Below are 19,516 nucleotides of genomic sequence, written 5' to 3'. Positions count from 1 at the left end.
AGCTGCCAAAAAGGGAGAAACCATAATTTTCAAATTCCTCTTACCAGCAACTGGAAAATTAAACTTCTTATCTCTCATTACACAATCAAACTGAGAATGAGAAACACCCCACCTCTCTTGATAGATCTGAGAGACTGCAGGTGTAACTGGAACATACCATTACATTCAAAGGGAACTACCATTTCTTGGCATTAGTATAGTCACATTTACTCATGAATAATCCCCTTTACTCATATACAGAACTAGGCTTAATTCTTCCTACATTGGAACTTTAAAATTTCATGCAGGGATCTTAAAGCAATGGCCAAGGTTTTGATTTAGACCTGTTGAAGGTAAATTGTTAAGTTTTAAAATCCAAAACATTTCCCTTTTGAGCAGATTTTTTTTCCCCTCCAACTTTTGTAACCTTTCTATCACTCAGCAAGGCAATTCAGAGATGGGATGATTCAGCTGCAAAAAATGCTTCACTAAGAGAACTCCTGATTTTTTTTTTATTGTGAATATTTCTCAGATGCTCACCTATGCAACTTTTTTAATGCTGTTGAGTTCGATCCACAAATAAAGGAGGCCAGAAGAGGACACAGATTTGCATAAAATGTGCATATGCCCATTTATATGTATCAATGCAAATTTAGAAATAGCTACTATAATTTAAATAGAAATACAATACATCTCTTTAGAGTGGGGAACACTGTGACTTGGGGCAGTATCCTATCAAGCCCATGCATCAGCTGGAACAACTGCTTGCACAACGGGGATTTAACAGTTCTAAAACCACGTGAAGTAGGAATGGGCAGACTCACCTCCGCCTGGTTTTGCCGGGTGCTCGCTGAGCTGCCGCCCACCCCTGTTTGCACCACTGGAGTCCCTGGCAAGCACCCAGCAAGTGCTGCAGGGCGGCCTGTCCTCTTAGCAAGCCGCCATTTTGTGTAAAAATGGAGGCTCAGGGTTTTCCGGATACGTAATGTTACGTAACTGGAGGCTATAAAGAGGCCACTGATGCAACATTACAGGCATACATTCACACCTGAAATGTCGCAAAAATGGCCCCTTTACGGCCGCCATTCACATAACATTACACATCTGGAAAACTCCATCTGCCATTTTAATGCAAAATGGTGGCTTGCTAAGGGGACGGGCGGCCACTGGGCACTCACAAACCGCACGGCACTCAGCGAGCAGGTCCAGGAAGTGGTGGCAGCTTGGCAAATGGGGTAGAGGAGGCCAAGTGCGGGGGGGGGGGGGAGTCCATTGGACTCCAGGCCTTTCTCGGACTCCTGCAACATCCCTAACCTGAAGTGAGCAGAAACACTCCTTTCCAGAATGGGGCAGGTTAGTGGAGCTAACAGAAGGGAACTGTCCCAATCCAGAAGTGACTATTTCTGTTAGGGATGGACGAAAGGGACTCACCTCGTCCCGCAGCTTGCTTTGCAGTGGGGGGGAGGCACTTCAGTTCTCCCCTCGAAGTTCAGGCGAGGGGGGGGAGGTGCCCCACCTCGCCCGGCTGAAATTCAGGCCGGGGGGGAGGTGCCCCATCCCTCGCCGGTGAAATTCAGGCCGGGTAGGAGCGCCCCGTCTACCCGGCCGCGAAAAAAAAAGTAAAACACACACACACACGTGATAGGCTACGTAATGATTTACGTAGCCTATCATGGCTAGATTTCCAAAGTCAGCCGTGATAGGCTATGTAAATCGTCACGTAGCCTATCACGGGTGACTTTGGGGAAAAAAAAAAGCGCGTACGCAAATGGCGTCTCCCATGGGGACTGCCGTTTGCGTTCCTTATTTTGGCACGTCTAGTCTACAAATAGCGTTCCCTTATTTTCGCCGTAGTCTACATAAATGTTTATGTAGACTAGACATGCCAAAATAAGGAATGCAAATGGCGGCGCCCCATGGGAGCCGCCATTTGTGTACACGCTTTCCCCCCCCCCAAAGTCAGCCGTGATAGGCTACGTGATGATTTACGTAGCCTATCACGGCTGACTTTGGAAATCTAGCCGTGATAGGCTACGTAAATCGTTACATAGCCTATCACGGGTGTGTGTTGTTGTTTTTTACTTTACTTTTTTTTTTTTTGCAATGGCGGCGGCAGCAGCCGGTCGGGAGACCGGCCGCCGCCCCTGCCCCCGCCGAAATGCAGCCGAACCGCCGCCGGGACCCGCTGCTGAGAGGGACATTTGCCGAAGGTAAGTCCCATCCCGGGGGGGCGGGGGGCCGGTGGAGAATTTCCCCAACACTTTCGGGGGGCCGAATGCGTCGGCACTCAGCCTCCTGAAGATTTGTGGAGAAATTCTCCACCAACCCTAATTTCTGTTCGTTTCCAGGGTTACTTTAGAAATGCTAATTCCCTGTTGCACAAGCTACTAGTCCCACTGATGCAACACAATCAGTGAGGGCACAGCTGGTTGGATACGGCCACAGGTAGCCTGTGTACCTGCTAATTTGCTGTCCAGGTGTTAAGTGTTGATGGGCAACTTCAACTGCTCTCCCTTCTTATGGTTCTTTATCTTTAAATATAAGATTTAAATCTTATATTTAAAGATAATATATTTACTCAGGTAGTGGGTAAATTAAGGGTTTGTTTGTAGCTTCAGGACACCAGGCATGTCCAAGACGAGGCTGGACAGCCATCTGTCAGGGATGCTTTGACTTGGATTCCTGCACTGAGCAGGGGGTTGGACTCGATGGTCTTGTTGGCCCCTTCCAACCCTACTATTCTATAATTCTGTGATTCTATGTTTTATGTTTCACAATGTCCATTTTAAGGACAGTAGAAGGAAGAGTGCCAGTGATGTGAATCCAGTCTTTTATGCTAACGAAGAAATGCACAAATTCGCTGGGGGATAAACAGTGCCTGATAATAAAGAAGGCATTTACAAGCTGCAATTAAGTCTCTCCTCCACCTTAACTCTCCTTCTACTTTATTTCTTCCTAAAGAAAAAAAAAACCCTCCATCAATCTAAGGCTGCAATCCTGTACCATTTACGTGGCAGTAAGCCCCACTGAACTCAACAGCTCTTATGTCTGAGTAGACAAGTATAGGATTCCACTGCGAGTTTCTCATTCCATCTTTCACATGAATGCAGAATTGCCAAGGAAGTAACAAAGGACAGCACAATTACTGGGGTCTTTTAGTGTTTATTAAAGATTCTGGATTTGGCTGTCAGGTTACCTCTTTCCGTCTCCCTCCTCCACTCCCATTTCTGGGAGGGGAGAGTTGCAGAGAGCACCTTCACCTGAGTGATGTGCTTCATTAGCAGTTCAAACAGTGTTTGCTTATGACAACTGCAGAGCAACCTAATCGCCTGTCACAGTACAGCAGCTGGAACCTGGGATAAGCCGAAAACAGAGACATCTAAGAGGAAGTGTGCTTGCAGTCAGCCACCACTGCAATTGCTATGTAAGGTACATACTGACCTTGTCTTGTAATTTAAAGACAAGTGTGGTTATGGGTGCAAATCCAGTATGGCGTTATGCATGTGTACGTCCCTCTGATTCCAGTGGGACAAATAAGCTCACTTGTACGTTAGGCTATACTTGTTTGTTGTATATCTGGATAAATATATACATGTCTCCGCATGTGCATATGTGTGTGTACGCGTGTGCACACACACACACATGCGCACACACTTCTACTGAGATTTTGTTCCAGGTGCCAACTTACTGAAACACTGCCAGAACAATATACAATAATACATTTCTCAAAGATCATCACAATTAATCATACAAATGGCACATCTTTTATGACAATCTTGTTCAAACTAGGTACTTCCCACCAAGAGGAGCCCCTGCACACATCCTTTGTTTTAGGCCAGCCTTCTTTCAGATGGTGCAGGAATCTGCCCCAGAAGGGAGCATCTTAGAAGAAGCATTCCCTCTTATAAAAACTGCAGGCGCTGTCTTAAGGAGTACTTCTATTAAAAATAATAACCTTTATTTTCATGGGTTGGAGCCAGACTGTTAGTCACATTTACTTTCCATTGAACTCAATGGGACTTAACTTTTCACAGAGGGGCCTAAGCGCAAGTGATATAAGCCCTATTCAGGCATGTGCCTGCTCGCGTGTAAGGCTAAACTGGGCAGGGGACGTGGATGCACATGTAAGCCCAATCCCCAGCAGCCATGTACACCTGGCCTCTGTGTAGACCTTCTTGTGTTCAGTGCGAAGGTCTGAGGATGGCTCTATAAGCACACTCAGCTGAATGCCTTTACAGAGTTCCTGTGATCGTGAACCCTGCCTTATCAAGGTTTCTGAGCAAGCTTACAGAGCTCTCTTCAGACCTTTGCACTCAGCACACAAAGGTCTACATGGAAGCCAGGCACGCCAGGACACTAGGGAGGGGCTTGTGTGTGTGCCCACATCCCTGTACCCTATTCAGGTGAGCAGGCACACACCTGAATAGGGCTTTAGTCTGGATCCAATCCAGAATGTTTCCATGATTAATCAGGGATGCCCTTTTAGCCAATTTAACCTTGCCTTTAAGCCATCAATTCATCCATAACTCACAAAAATCAATGTTACATTGGTCCAGATGAAATCCGAGGCTCTGAAAAAGGGATTCACAGTTTCTTTTCATTTGTTCTTGCAGCCAAGATAATTTCAGGCTTGTAGAATAACTTTTGGTGGATCACCTAAATGAGAAATGTACACTGCTATTTTTTAAAAGGGGAGGCCAACTCCTTTAATGCTGGGCCGGGTGGGGTGTGTGATTTCGGATTGCTTATCACAAGGAGAAAAGCTGCAGCTAATTTGCATGTAATTAACAGAATTACCTATCATTTTTCTAAGCATGACAGATGTCAAACTTATCACCCTCATTCTGAAATATTCAGATTATTCAGACACGCCACACTCATTCTGAAATATTCTTATATTAAACACACACACAGAGTGAATGTTGCATTCTTTTTTCTCTCTGCAGCCAGGAGAACTAGAAACATAGTGGGATTTTCAGCATTCTGAAGCTTAGTTTTTACTGCCATGATAAACCTGGGTTGGGGCTGTATCTGAAATGTTTCTACTGCAGGTGAGGGCTCATTTAATTGAATGTTCCCCCATACAAAAATAATTCCTCCATAGAGAAAACGAGGAATCAGAGAAAAGTGTTCTAGTGTTCTCACTGGCTTGCTACTTTTCTATGTGAAGGGATTTATGTTTGTATACAGGAGCATTCTATCATGCATCGTCTGAAGTGGTCAAGCCCAAACACAGGTTTACTGCCTGGGTGAGAGCAAGGTCCACCGGTCCATACAGACCTGCCTAGGTTTTAACTTCTGCCTCAAAGGACCTGCTCTCTGTGCCTTCATCTCAAGTTGTCAGGCAACAGAAAAAGAGAGACAGGGCCTTCTTAGTGGTGGTGGAGATCTACCAGGTTCCCTGTTTGTTGTCTTTTAGACACAATGGAAAACATTATTTTTCAACAGGCTTTTAACAACAGTGTAATTCTTGTGTTGTTTTTAAACTGATTGTGTGTTACTTTGTTATGTGTTTTAAATTATACTATCTTTAAGTGTGTGTGTGTGTGTGTGTGTGTGAGAGAGAGAGAGAGAGAGAGAGAGAGAGAGAGAGATGTCAGCTGCTCTATTAGCAGAAGAGCAAGTAATAATAATCCTGTCTGCTAACCGCAAACTTATTCTGAGTGCTGATGCTTATGTAGCTAAAACAGTTCTATCTGTGCACAAGAGGGATTTATCAGCAGGCTTGGTGGATAGGCTTGGTGGCAAGGTTTGCAGAAGAACAAAAACAAAGAACTTATTCTTTACAAAAAAAATCCTAAAGCGGTAGAGAACGAAAAGCAGCCCAGCAAGGAATGAACATGCGCAGTGGCCGCGCAATGCTGAATGGCTGTGGGGGAGGGGAGTGTATGTGGAGGGGGAGGGGAGGGGGCATGGAAGAGAAGATCCTGCAAAGCCCTACGGCTGGCTGGAACCCTGAGCCGGAGCACTCTACACTGCAACTTCTTGTTGCAGGTCCCATTTCTAAGAGCAGTAAGAGTCACAGCCATTATTATATTAATAAGCCAACGAGAAGTGCTTTGGCAGTAGCTTCCACATTCGGCTTCCAGAGCTGTTGCTCATCCTGGTTACGATCACTCTTGAAGACTGAACACTTTTATTTAAAGGATTTAATTGCTCTAATCGGTAATGTTTTTCAGCCCTCAGAATGGGCTGCTGCGAAGTTAAAACGTTGCATGGAAGATACTCCTTCCTACGCAGCAGTTATCAAGCCAGTGGTGATTAGACATCCACAGTGAGCACCCAGCATATCTTCTGTTAAAACAATGCCATTACTAATACCAATAACAGAAAACACATGTAACTTTCTCTTCTTTATATCTAATAAATAAAAAGGTTCCTCTCTCTGTAATCAACGAGAACATTACGAGAGCAATGATGTTTATTTTAAATCCTCCATGTTTACTACACAGGACAATTTACTCTTGGCACTTTATCGAACACCTGAGAGGACGCGGATCGTTACCTCCAAGAGGCACAAAGGATGTTAATGCCAGGATTTATGGGGGAAGGAGAAGGAAAGCTATAACAGTAACGGCAAAAAAGAAAAAAAAAAACCCGGCTAAGTGGCTTGCCTGGCTATTGCAGAATGTATATGCAAAGGAATAGAAACGTTTTATGGGAGCTTTAGAGTGGTCATGTATTTAACAACTTGCTTGGCCACCTTAGGTGACCAGTAACTCCATGCAGGTAACTAAGCAGAAATGAGAGCTCCTCCACTCCTTCTTCCACAACCAGCATGGAAACCAAGTGGGTTCTTGGAGGAGAGCTGAAGTGATCCCACTCAACTGTGCCAGCAGGGCCAGCCCAAGAATTTTGCTGCCTGAGGTGAAGAACAAGACGGCACCCCATCCTGTTTCATGTACACAAGGTGACTGGACTGCCAGTTTAATCTTCCTTCAGTACTGGCCCTGGGGCAGCGTCCTCCACCGCACCTGAAGGAAGCAGGCTAACAGTGATCAGGGGGCAGGCCATGGAGCACAGAGTTCTCTCCTCTAACACCTGGCTGCTGCCTCCCAGCATCTGATGTCTGAAGCTCATTCTGCCTAATGGTAGGGCCGGCCCTGCTGCCAGTCTGCTTGGTAGAAGGTAATTCTTTTTTACTAGCTTGCAGGTCCATGCTGACCATGGAGGTGGGGGCTTCCCTTCTTCTGCAGCCAGCATGGAAATGCATGCTACTAACATCGTAGCAGGCAAGTAAAAGGGATATATATATATATATATATATATATATATATATATAGAGAGAGAGAGAGAGAGAGAGAGAGTCACTTTTGGCATATTATTTTCAAGGGTCCTTTGAAGAATGAATAAGTTGATGGTTGCCTGCTCACTTCAACAAGATTCTTCTTAGACAACTTGCAAGGCTTTAAAAGGGGATTAGACAAATTCCTGAAGGAAAAGGCTATCAATGGCTACTAGTCCTGATGGCTATGTGCTGCTTCCAGGATCAGAGGCAGTATGCCTATGTACACCAGTTGCTGGGGAACATGGGAAGAAGGGTGCTGTTGCACTCATATCCTGCTTGTGGGCTTCCCATAGGCATCTGGTCAGCCCTTTGGTCTGATCCAGCATGGCTCTAAATCCACACCAGCTCAGTGTTGCTATCTCCTGCACACGGTCTCCAATATTAAAATACCCCCAAGCTATGACATTGTCACACACCACATTTCAAAAAGGAAATGCCTGATCTCACTTCTGTGTGCGAGTTTACATTATGGAGTGTATCTCTTTAATATAATCCTCTTCCTTTTAAGTGAAAAAATGTTTGATGCTCCTCAAAGGTACTGCTGATGGATTGCAGCCTCAGTATTAAGCACATCTGGAATGAGCTTGCACTCTCACTCAAGACAGACTTACCCACAAGCAGCACCTATTATTGTGGGTCTTGGTTACAGGTAGATCTGGGTAGGGAACAAAGGTTCCCAAAGGTTCACTGTGTAAACAAGCCCAGAGAAAGAAACTCCATATGAATAAATTTCCAAGGATAGGGAGAAGGAATGAATTTTAATTCCTCCAGCACTCACTGCCATATTTTACCTTAAAACAAAACAAAACACCACCACCATCTCTACTTCATAGGACACTGTCTTATATTCAGGAAGGACCATCTCTCAGGGGTAGAGCACCTGCTTTGCTTGCAGAAGGTCCCAGGTTCAATCCTCAGACATCTTCATGTAGGGCTGGGAAGCAATCCTGCTTGAAACCCTGGAGAGATGCTGCCAGTCATTGTCAACAATATTGGGCTAGATGGACCAAGGGTCCGACTCAGTATAAGGCAGCTACATTTGTTGCATGCAAAAGGTGTCAGGGCCTATTCCTGGTACCTCTAGTTAAAATGATCAAGTAGCATGTGATGGGAAAGACTTCTATCTGACACCTTGGAGAGCTGCTGCCAGTCAGTGTTGACAATACTGGGCTAGATGGACCAATGGTCTGAGTCAGTAAAAGGCAGCTTTTTATGTTCCTACTAAATCAGACTGTGGGTCTGTCTAGCTTACAGGTGGGCAGAAGGTATATCTCAAGATGTTTTGGACCAACTCCCCAAAGCCCCTGCCAGCATGGCCAATGGTCAGAAATGCTGGGAGTTCATGTCCCAAACATCTGGAGAACTGTGGCTTGAACAAGTATGGAAAGTATGGTAGAGGAGGAAATAAGAGTGATGACTCCAGCAGATAGTTCAGGAGAAGTACCCTGCATCCCAGCTTCATTCTCGCCTTCCACTTTGACAAAGAATTGCCGGCCCATAAGTATTTTACTGGTCTGACTAATAAGAATAACTAATAACTGTGTGCAGTCAGGAAAAAGCACTAGAGTAGATTTCAAGTTTCTACTAGGTCCCACTTATACTCCACCAGGTTCTGTCCCAGCCCTGCCTTCTATCTGCCTTTTTCTGCCCAGGTTCCACCTCCTGCAAATGAAGGTTGATATCCTACTTCATGCAGTGATGTTATACTCATCAACAGATAGCCATTAGCTTCTGACCATTGCCAAACAAGTCAAGTCAACAGGGGGCAATCAGCCACCCACCATATTTCTAGACTGTTCTAGAGAAGCAGAAAGAGAAAGTAGTGAAGAGCAGGGCAGAATCCAGTCCATTAGACAACTGGGACAACTGCCCTGGGAAAGGGAGAGGGGGAAGTGTATCATGAAGCCAACCCCTAAAACAATAATTGGAGGGAGATGGTGAAATTGTCGGAGGAAGAATGGAGTGTGGGGCAAAAGATGAAGCAAGCAGCCCATGTTCCAGAAGTAAGGAGAGGCATAAGAGCATGAGGGAAAGACAGAGGGCATAAGCCCAGATCTCTGAGCTAAGGGCCCATGTGGGCAGCCCTGACCATCCTGATTAGACCAACTTGCAACTTGCTCAATTGCCCCCCTCCCCCTTGTTCACCTGGATTCTGTCTTGGGGCTAACTAATGTTTAAGTTGCATAGTTTTTTGATACATTAAAACATGGAAATGACGAGTAGTTCCCCTGCCCACAGAGGTGTTCCGCCCTTCCACCCTAGAGAAAATCCTTCTTTACGAAATGTGGCCTACCCACCAGCCTTCTGCCTAATTGACTCACATCTCTCCAGAAAGCATCTCTTCTTATCCCACAGCTTAACCACATTCTATGTTCCGTGAGCTGTCAAAAATTAAATGTGTGTGTAAAAGGGGGCAGCGGGGGGAGAAGAATTGCCTGGAGGAGGGGGATTGCCAGGTTTTGCTTTTTGTTTTGTTTTTTGCTTTGTTTTTAATAAAGAACACCCCAGAACATGGAAGGAGGGAAGAATTAGAACAGCTTCTTGCTGGAACTCATTTGCAAGCGTTTTAAAAAATGCTGAACACAGATGTTGCATATCACTTTAGACGACTTTTGTTGAAATGCAAAATTTTTGCTCAGCTTTCTCGTATCAGAGGGATTAGATGTGCAAGGATTTACATGCAAAATTGATTAGCACTAGCCACAATTTCCTTTGCAGAGGAATGGAAAAATCCAGCCTCCTCACAGGGCAACTGTTCCATCAGCTCTTCTCCTGCACATCGGTGTGCTCCAAGGGCACCTCTTGTGGCCCTATCCTCCTTTCTGAAGTTTTCCCTTGGTTTATCGGCAGGATAGTCCTGCCCAGGGTTAGTTTGTTTTCATAGTTTTCCTCACACTCTATCCTTTTCCTGCAGGTGAACGCTGTCTGGGTTATAGCTTGATCTCTTTCCTGAAATCTTCAACGTTAAACAAATTGCCATTTCAGCACCACAGCTGTTGTCTCTTGAAACACTTTCAGAACATCCTTGTCTTCAGCTTTCCCAGGTCTAGCTTAACTGGGCATCAGAAGGCATGTGCAATGCCTCTCCTAAAAACTCAGCTTCCCGCCTCACAGTGCTTTCACCAATACAGCAGTAAGAGCAGTTCTTACCGTAACTTCCCCCTCCTCAATCCTGCTTCTATTGCAGACAGCATGTTTAATGTACAAAGATCTTTGCCATTTTATTTTATTTTTACTTGGTGCTCACAAAGGCCATGGGGAAATGGGTCAGAACGGAGACTCTCACTGCACATCCCACCCCCTCCAGTAGACAAATGTATCCAGTGTTCCCTAGAAGGAGGGGTGTGTGTTTTTTAACAGGAGCTGTGGGCGATTATGTAGAAACAAGGCAGAGGATTATTTGTTGAGCTAGGGGAAGGGCAGGAAAATGGGGAAATATGCAAATAACTGCAACAACAAAATTGAAGTCGGCAAGTTCACAGAAAGGTTAGCTGAACGTTTTCATAAACCACAGAGCTTTCTTACTTTGGTTGATTTCCTAAATGGTTTGTCCTCTGTCTGCTACTACTTCAGGCAAACACTTGAATTATTCACTGAACAACCACCCTTGTTTCAAGAGCACTAGGACCACGCTCTGGGAGAAAGCCAAAAGGAATGAACAGAATGTTTATTTAAAACCACCTAAACTTGCAGGAATGTAGGACCACCTTTATATGCAAGCAGCAAGCTGCAGTGATATTCCTAGAGTCCCAATGACCTCTGCCTATTATTGAATAGGTATTGTAATGACAATGACATCTTGTTCAGTTGTTCAGTCGTGTCCGACTCTTCGTGACCCCATGGACCATACCACGCCAGGCCTTCCTGTCCTGCGCTCTCTCCCGGAGTGTGCTCAAGTTCGTATTCATTGTATCGGTGATGCTATCTAGCCATCTCATCCTCTGCCGCCCCCTTCTCCTTTTGCCTTCAGTCTTTCCCAGCATCAGGGTCTTTTCCAGAGAGTTTTCTCTTCGCATTAGGTGGCCAAAATATTTGAGCTTCAGCTTCAGTATCTGTCCATCCAATGAGCACTCAGGGTTGATTTCCTTTAGGATGGACTGACTGGACCTCCTTGCAGTCCAGGGGACTCGTGTAATGACATCTAGCTATTACTTACTAGGGATTTTTATAGGTACCTGGAGTTAAACAACGTCTTTATCACTTCCTTGGGATAACCATCAACGAATTCAGTAGTGCCTGTGCATCTCTTTTCAATTCATGATAAAAGTTGCATCATTGCTCTAGTAATTGCTGGGCAGGATAAGATTCTTAGTAATTATCCATTACAAAGAAAAGAGGTAGCAGCATGTGAATAGCTCTATGAAGTCCTCAGTGTCCAAGTAAATGGAGGAAAGTCCACCTCAAGAGAAAGAATTCTTGCTGGCATCATTCCAAGTAACTGCAGGGGATCTCTGATCTCATTCATACCAACTCTCAGCAAGCAGAGCTACCATGGAGGAGGAATGGGGGAAGGGAAAGGCATAAATCAGCATGTCAAGGAGCTGGGAAATTAATCTAATTAAACCACACAAGAAAAATAACATTAAGGGGAGAAGAAAAATGAAGTATCAGACTAAAACACATCAAAGCCCAAGTAATCCACACTAAGGTCAGAAACCTGTCCTTAATTTACATTGGTATTAATCAGAGTCTTGGAACAGCAGGTTATCTTGTGCATACTGCATTTGGGGTCTTTTCCAGCCATAAATAGTAGTAATAATAAGCAGAGGGAGAGGGACACTTTGGCCTATTTTCTTACTTTATTTTGGAAATGTGTTGAGGTGTTAGCAGAACAAGGACACCATTGTCACAATGGTGAACATCCTTCAATAATTAAATAAACTGGCTGAATGATCTTCCAAGGCTGATTTGGTACAAGATCTACAGCAGTCTAATTGCTTAAAGCCAGTGAATAGTCAATCAGAAAAGATCACCTTCAAGCCAAATAAGCTGCTAGTGTAATGCAGTGTCAGGAGCTGAACCTTCACCATCAAATCCTGAACTGGTGGACCAAGAGATATGAAGAAAGGATGCAGTATATCAACAGATAGGAAGCAAGGATACACCACCATTGTTGTCTTTGTGTACACTGTCTGTTTGTGTGTTTTTAATATTTTTAATTTTGCATATTGTACTTTCCTAACCTTTGTAAACTGCCCAGAGAGCTTCAGCTATGGGGCAGCATAGTAATGTAATAAATACTAATATTAGTACTACTACTACTAATAATAATACTGGCAAGCTCTGGCCAAAGGAGGGAACTACTGAGGGCAAAAAAGCACAGAAGCCTCTTGAACAACTAAAGGCCAGAGGAGATGGGGTCATGTAGTAAGTTTGGACCACTTATAAAAAGCTTCCTGGTTAGGATTGCACCATGGTCTGACCAAGGATGGGAGTGTGATTACTTCTCCCTGCCACAGACTTGCCTCTTCCACACACAGCAAGCCGTCTTATACTATTGCTCTATCTAGCGCAGGATTGTCTACACCACAGATAGAGAACGGGCAGCTCTCCAGACACTGTTGCACCCCAGCTTCCATGACATCCAGACATCCTAGCCAATGGTCAGCGATGATGCCAGTTGGGAGTTCAACAACATCTGGAGAGCCCCAGTGGAGTGTATGAGAATTTTGATTTGGCTTGTGTAACCCCTATAGACTGGGGGGGGGGGGTTAGTCCCTTAGGGATGGGATCCTCACTCAGAGGGAGGGCTAAGAGAAGAAACAAGAAAAAGAGTCAGCTTATTCTGCTGGGAAGCTGTCTAGGGAACTCATTTATGATTAAGGGCTCATATCATCTTGCATAAGGTAAACTGAACTGATATTTGCATATAGCAGAATTGCAATGGGATGGGGAATCATTTTGTATTTTTAATATTTGTTACATTTATATTATTATTGCCGGGCTAATAACTTGAATTACAATGTATAAGCTACCCATTGCAGATTGTCCTGTGGTCTAAAATTGAGGTATCTGCAAAACGTCTACTGAAATGTCCAGCATCTTGTGAAACCAAAGACACTTAAGGCATGATGCCTCTAATATTGTGCCTATTAAGCTTTCCCGGCCCCCCAAATGCACACATTCAAATATGCACAATTTCAAAACTCCCTCTTTTACGCAGAAAAAAAGGTGGCAAAATGGTGGGCGCTCACTGAACGGGGGCACGGTGAGTCCAGGGAGGGTGCGGGTGGGTGCAAGTGCAGGTCCGGGGGGGGGGCGAGCGGGGGTGTGCTTCAGTGGGTGCCCGGAGAACCCGAGCTGGCATGTGCTCACACATCCCTAGTCTTGGCTGCAGATGAGGGGCTGCGGCAGGTGGGTGTTCCAGGGTGGCAGCAGGCAGACAGGTGCTGGCAGTGGGCAGGTAGACAAGGGGCTGTAGTAGGCAGGTGGGGGCTCTGGCACTGGCAGGTGGGGTGGCGGGGGCCTTTGGCAGCACTATGCCAAGGGCCCAGTGGAATCTGGCCCCAGACTTACCTAAATAGACCTTCAGCAAGTTTCTTGGATCAACCAAAAGCACACTGTTAATGCTACCATCTGTGTGCCAGGTTCTGCAAATCCTTACGCTGCCATTTATTGCTTTATCTTTTGTATTTTATTATTGTATGTTTGTGAGCCACCTAGAGAACAATGTTATGGGCAGCCTATATAAATGTAACAACAACAACGTACAATATAATTATCTGAGTGCCTTACAACTTTGGCAAAGTCCAAACATATTTTGGTAATACAAGTTCTGGGTGGCAGGAGGTTTACACTGGAAAATCTCCACTGATACCAATTTGTTATTTCATACACATTAGACTTTTCTGAGCTGAACTGCTACCAGCTCTGATACTTTGCGATTGGGTAGATTAAAAATGGTAGAGGACTGTGATGTGTGGTAGAGGACAGTGGTAGAGGATGCTGTTGCACTCATGCCCTGCTTCCATGGCCAAGTGGGGACTAGAACCCGGATCTCCCAGCTCCCAGTCCAACACTCTAGCCACTACAGCACACTGGCTCCAATGTTCTTACGTGTCTGCTGTCCCAAGGTCACTGGATGTAGTAATGGCAACCAATTTGGGCGGCTTTAAAAAGGGGCTTAGATGACTTCATGGAGGAGGAAGCTATCAATGGCTACTAGTCCTGATGGCTATATGTTACCTCCAGTATCAAAGGCAGTGTACGCCAGCTGCTGGGGAATATGGGCGGGAGGGCGCTGTTGCACTCATGTCCTGCTTGTGGGTTCCCTGTGGGCAGCTGGTTGGCCACTGGGTGAACACAATGCTGGACTAGGTGAACCCTTGGTCTGATCCAGCAGGGCTCTTATGTTTATTATTTATTTATTTATTTATTTATTACATTTATATCCCACCTTTTTTCCTCTTGCAAGGAACCCAAGGTGGCATACATAATCCTCCTCCTCTCCATTTTATCCTCACAACAACAACTCTGTGAGGTAGGTTGGGCTGAGAGTCTGTGACTGGCCCAAAGTCACCCAGTGAGCTTCCATGGCCAAGTGGGGACTAGAACCCAGATCTCCCAGCTCCCAGTCCAACACTCTAGCCACTACACCACACTGGCTCCAATGTTCTTACATGTCTGCTGTCCCGAGGTCATTGGATGTAGTAATGGCAACCAATTTGGGTGGCTTTAAAAGAGTCTTAGACGACTTCATGGAGGAGGAAGCTATCAATGGCTACTAGTCCTGATGGCTATATGTTACCTCCAGTATCAAAGGCAGTGTATGCCAGCTGCTGGGGAATATGGGTGGGAGGGTGCTGTTGCACTCATGTCCTGCTTGTGGGTTTCCCGTGGGCAGCTGGTTGGCCACTGTGTGAACAGAATGCTGGTCTAGATAGACCCTTGGTCTGATCTAGCAGGGCTCTTTTTATGTTCTTATGTTCATATACAGAAGGTCTCAGGTCCAATCCCTGGCATCTCCAGATAGGGTTGGGAAAGACTCCTGTTTGAACTCCTGGAGAATAGCACCTGGACAGTGTAGACATGCTGAGATGGATCAAAGCTCAGTCTTCGTATAATGCCCATGTTCCTAAAATGCCATCTTCTGGCTTGTGCTGCACATCAGAGGTAACAATATATACTACAACAACCGTAGTGGTGTTTTTGTTTTGTGTTTTTAGATAATTGAATTAGTCGGACCATCATAAGAATGAAGCACAAACTCTGCAGTTGAAAATGATTACCTAGGTTTGTATTAATGGGAAAATGGTGTTTCCTATTAATAAAACATAGCGTGTGAGAATGAGAGAGGGTGAAAGAGGGAGAGGTAAGGGGAGGGGGAAGAGAGAGAAATAATCAAAGCTTTCTCTGCCAGGAAGGTTTGTCTTTTTGCCATATTCCAGTAAATCCCCTTTTTTTTCTCTAACAAACAAGACGCACAATGCCAAGTCTCAATCCTGTGTGTCATTGGGAAGTTCACAGCTGAGTAACTCCCATTCAGCCCCAGCCAAGAGCGTTAGAATATGTATTAAGCCAACATTCTATTATACAGGAATGGCACCCACGGCTAATCAATTTCAGACAATCAAGGAAGTTTATTAGGTGGACGCAAAGACACAATAATCAGGCCTCAGGAAATTAGGCTCTGGCTCCCATGCGAAAGTTTGGGGTTGGGAGAAAAAGGTACCTGGCATTCAAAAACATATTAGAGATGAGATGCTTACAAGGAAAGAAAGCACTTGTAAGCAATGTTTTCCATTTTCCACAGACAGGCTGGTTGATGGGAACTTTCCCAGTTGCACTGATGGATAACAAATCAACTTCTACCAGATTTTCAGCCAAGAATTCAATCCTCGTCCATCGGGCTTATCTGCTTCATGCCAACGGCTGGGCATGAAATTGACAGGAAGCAGTACAAATGCACCAAGCAGAAACAAAGATGCTGGAAATCGGTAGAGCTTGCGAGACTTCTGTTTTAACATAACATAGCCACTCTAGATATATGGTTACTCTTGCACCAATACTGGCTAATGTACAACCGATCTTGGGTGACGCTTATTTTTACTTTATTTTTGCTCTTGTTGGACTGATGATCCAAATCTGTGATTTTATGGTCTTCGTCACTAAGGTGACTTGCTTTTGTGTTAACATCCCCTGCTTTCTCTCTCTCTCTCTCTTCACTGTTCTGATTATTCTGATGTTACATATTTAATTATATGAAAATATAATTTCATTGCATAAAATCCAACTTAAGTCTTAGAGCTAATTTAAGTCCTGTTCATTTCAGTGGGTGTATTCTAAGTAGAACTTAGGTTGAATTTTATCCATTGTTAGCATGTCATGAGCCTAAGATACCAGGACTCAAACATGCCAATAAGTCTCAATCTTTGCATACCCCTCCCCTTCCTGAATACACAAAAAGATACAATACACACTAGTCAAATGTTACTGAATTCCAGCTCCTGTTTGTACCCAGGGTTTGGACCAGTTGCTATAAACACTAAATCTACTGCAAGGGCTAATGAGTCTGTACATTCTGAAGACATCATTGCCAATGGCTGCAAAGAGAAAGCTGGAAGGAAAGCAGGGACTACTTTAGGCCAGAATGCAAGGCTGGATTTCTATTTATTTACTTACATTAAAAGCGTACATGCTGCTTTTCCAAAATGAGTTCGAAGTGGCTAATGGCAATTCCCACACTCTGAACTAGCCTCACCCACCCAGGCTGGCCGCTGAGCATTCCTAGACAGGAAGAGCTATAAATGGCTTCCTGCTTGGGCTGGACATTTGCCTGAGTAACAACAGCCTCCCCAGCTCTGGTGTGCTTCTGTGTAGTCCTAAGCTCTGACTCCCTGGTTCAACTCCTGAATCCCAGTTCACCTGTGACAGCTGCCAAAGGCTTAGCCTTGACAGTGTGACAATGAATGACTGAGCTGGGCTAACAGCAACTGAAAGGAGTGCAGGTTGCCAAGATCCATAAACCTTACAGAAAAACAGTGGCTTTAAGTGTATCTTCATGTAAATGAACTGCGAGTCTTGCGAAAAGAAAGAAAGTGCCTAGTCTACAAAGTTACACTGAAGTGCCAAGCTGCATGCTTCAAGGCAAACACTAGAGATGTGAGAGACGGAGCAATGTATTTGTAATCCTGTTGATAATGCGTGAGAATGGTCCTGACAGAACAAAGTTCTATTATGCACACCTCCAGATACCTAGCATCAGGGCCAGTGAGACATTTCTCACACATACAAAAACTAGCGCACTTCACAAGGCCAGCACCTTTAAAAAGAAAGCATTTCTCAAAATACACAATGAAAGATAATACCTGGATTTTTCTTTCTACTAAGATGATCTCATAACAGCTTGTTACCTGAAGTGCTTCAAAGACTGGTAACTGTGGCTTGCTATCCTGACCCATAAACCCATGTCTGCTTGGGAAATACCGTATTTTCCAGCGTATAAGACGACTTTTTAACCCAGGAAAATCTTCTCAAAAGTCGGGGGTCGTCTTATACGCCGGGTGTTGTCATATAGGGCGGGTGCTGAAACTTCCAAACCAGACTGGAGAATCTGCGGTCACCGCATATGGTGGGGGGAGCTCAAAAACGGCCGCGGCCGCATCCCCGCCGTATGCGGCGACCGTATGAAAGCAGCAAGGGCGGCGCTGTACAAGTATGGTAGAAGAAAATCCACTCACTAGGATTCGTGGAAAGAAGTGACTTAACGCGGTCCCGATGATGAGGTGAGGGGGCGCCTCACCGGGAAGGTGTAAGTGAAGGGCGGAGCAAGCTGCAGGCATCCGGGACGCCCGGGGTATGGAAAAAAGAGGCGTGTTTGCGCTACTGCTCGGATAGTCTTGGAGACAGGGAGGGCTGGGTAGGCAGGGAGAGCTGACCAATCCAAGCAGGCTTTGTATACAACAACCAGCCAATCGCCAGTAAGGTACATTGCTCGCCATGATATTTTAAATGGAAAAGTTGGGGGTCGTCTTATACGCCCAGTCGTCTTATACGCCGGAAAATATGGTAGTTTGTGTGTTTCAACCACCATCACCACACATACACACACAGAGACAAACAGAGGGACAGACAGACAGAGACACACAGAGAGGGCATTGCTCACTCTCTTGGGTCATTCACAATGCTGCCAGCTTCACTAGGGCACAGCCCCAGCACCCAATTCCAACACTAGGGCTCAGTTCCAGAACGTGTGAAGTTAAAGGACTCTCATAATACTAGACCTCATGGTCATCTAAAGAATATGCTTAGCAGTAGATTCCGCACAGGCAAAATACAATGCAATTTCACACACTAGAATGGAATTTGCTGGCACAAGGTATGGTGATAGCTTTTGGTTTAGATGGCTTTAAAAGGAGATTAGAAGAATTTGAGGATAGCTCTCCCAGTGACTATTAACCATAATGGCTACATGGATCCTCCATCTTCGGATGCACGGTGGCACTGAATTGTAGGGGCAACAGCAGAAAAAAGCTATTGCCATTATGTCCTGGTTGTAGGCATCCTGGTGGCATTTTGGTGGCCATTGAGGGAAGCAGAATGACAGACTAGACTGAACTTTAGGTTTCCCCCCACCCCCAAAGGATGGCTCTTCTGAAATGAGGGCTTCCTAGAGATGTCCATCACTGGGAAATCTCTTTCTGTTCAATGGAGTTCTGCAGCATGCCTGACTCAGTTTGCATTTGCATGTTTTTCCCAAACTTTGGAAACTTTCTGTGTTTTTTTTTGGTAAAAAAGGTAAAGGTGTCCCCAACCAGTCGTGTCCGACTCTAGGGTGCGGTGCTCATCCCCGTTTCTAAGCCGAAGAGCCAGTGCTGTCCGAAGACGCTTCCATGGTCATGTGGCCGGCATGACTGAACACCGAGGTGCACGGAATGCTGTTACCTTTCCCGCCGAGGCGGTACCTATTTATCTACTTGCAATTTCTTGCTTTCGAACTGCTAGGTTGGCAGAAGCTGGGACTGAAGACGGGAGCTCACTCCGTCATGCAGCACTCGGGTCTCAAACTGCTGTCCTGCTGACCTTCCAGTCTGCAGTTCAGCGTCTTAACCACTAAGCCACCACTTTTTTGGTAGCAAGCTATAATTTGTGCAAATGGAGATTTGTGCAAATTGCACCTGTAATTTGTGTGATTTGTGCAAATTGCAGATACAATTTGCAGCCTTAAAAAACTTTAAAAACTGGAAAATGTGCTAACTTAAAAAACTTTTAATTTTTTTTTAAAAAACGGAAAATGTGCGAACTGGCCCG

General features: G+C 45.0%; 1 protein-coding gene across 9 annotated transcripts in view; it reads right to left on the bottom strand.

Annotated features, from left to right (window-relative positions):
* Positions 1-19,516, bottom strand: part of ARVCF (ARVCF delta catenin family member) — a 641,936-nt gene that overhangs the window by 247,909 nt on the left and 374,511 nt on the right. For 2 of the 9 annotated variants that reach the window (XM_084820394.1, XM_084820395.1), the window contains exon 1: positions 45-136. The exons of 6 other annotated variants lie outside the window; for them this stretch is intronic. Coding sequence is in view for 1 of the 3 variants with exons in the window: in XM_084820390.1 (XP_084676516.1) it covers positions 45-78 (34 nt within the window). In the remaining 2 variants the exon portion in view is untranslated. Of the gene's footprint in view, positions 1-44; positions 137-19,516 lie in introns of those variants that run through there. One more of the 9 variants, XM_084820390.1, reaches the window with a different exon arrangement.

Source organism: Heloderma suspectum, chromosome 13, assembly GCF_057233095.1.
Source record: "Heloderma suspectum isolate Gila_16-S chromosome 13, 16-S_ref, whole genome shotgun sequence".
In the NCBI taxonomy this organism is placed as follows: Eukaryota; Metazoa; Chordata; class Lepidosauria; order Squamata; family Helodermatidae; genus Heloderma; species Heloderma suspectum.
This window is presented reverse-complemented; position numbering and strand designations above follow the sequence as displayed.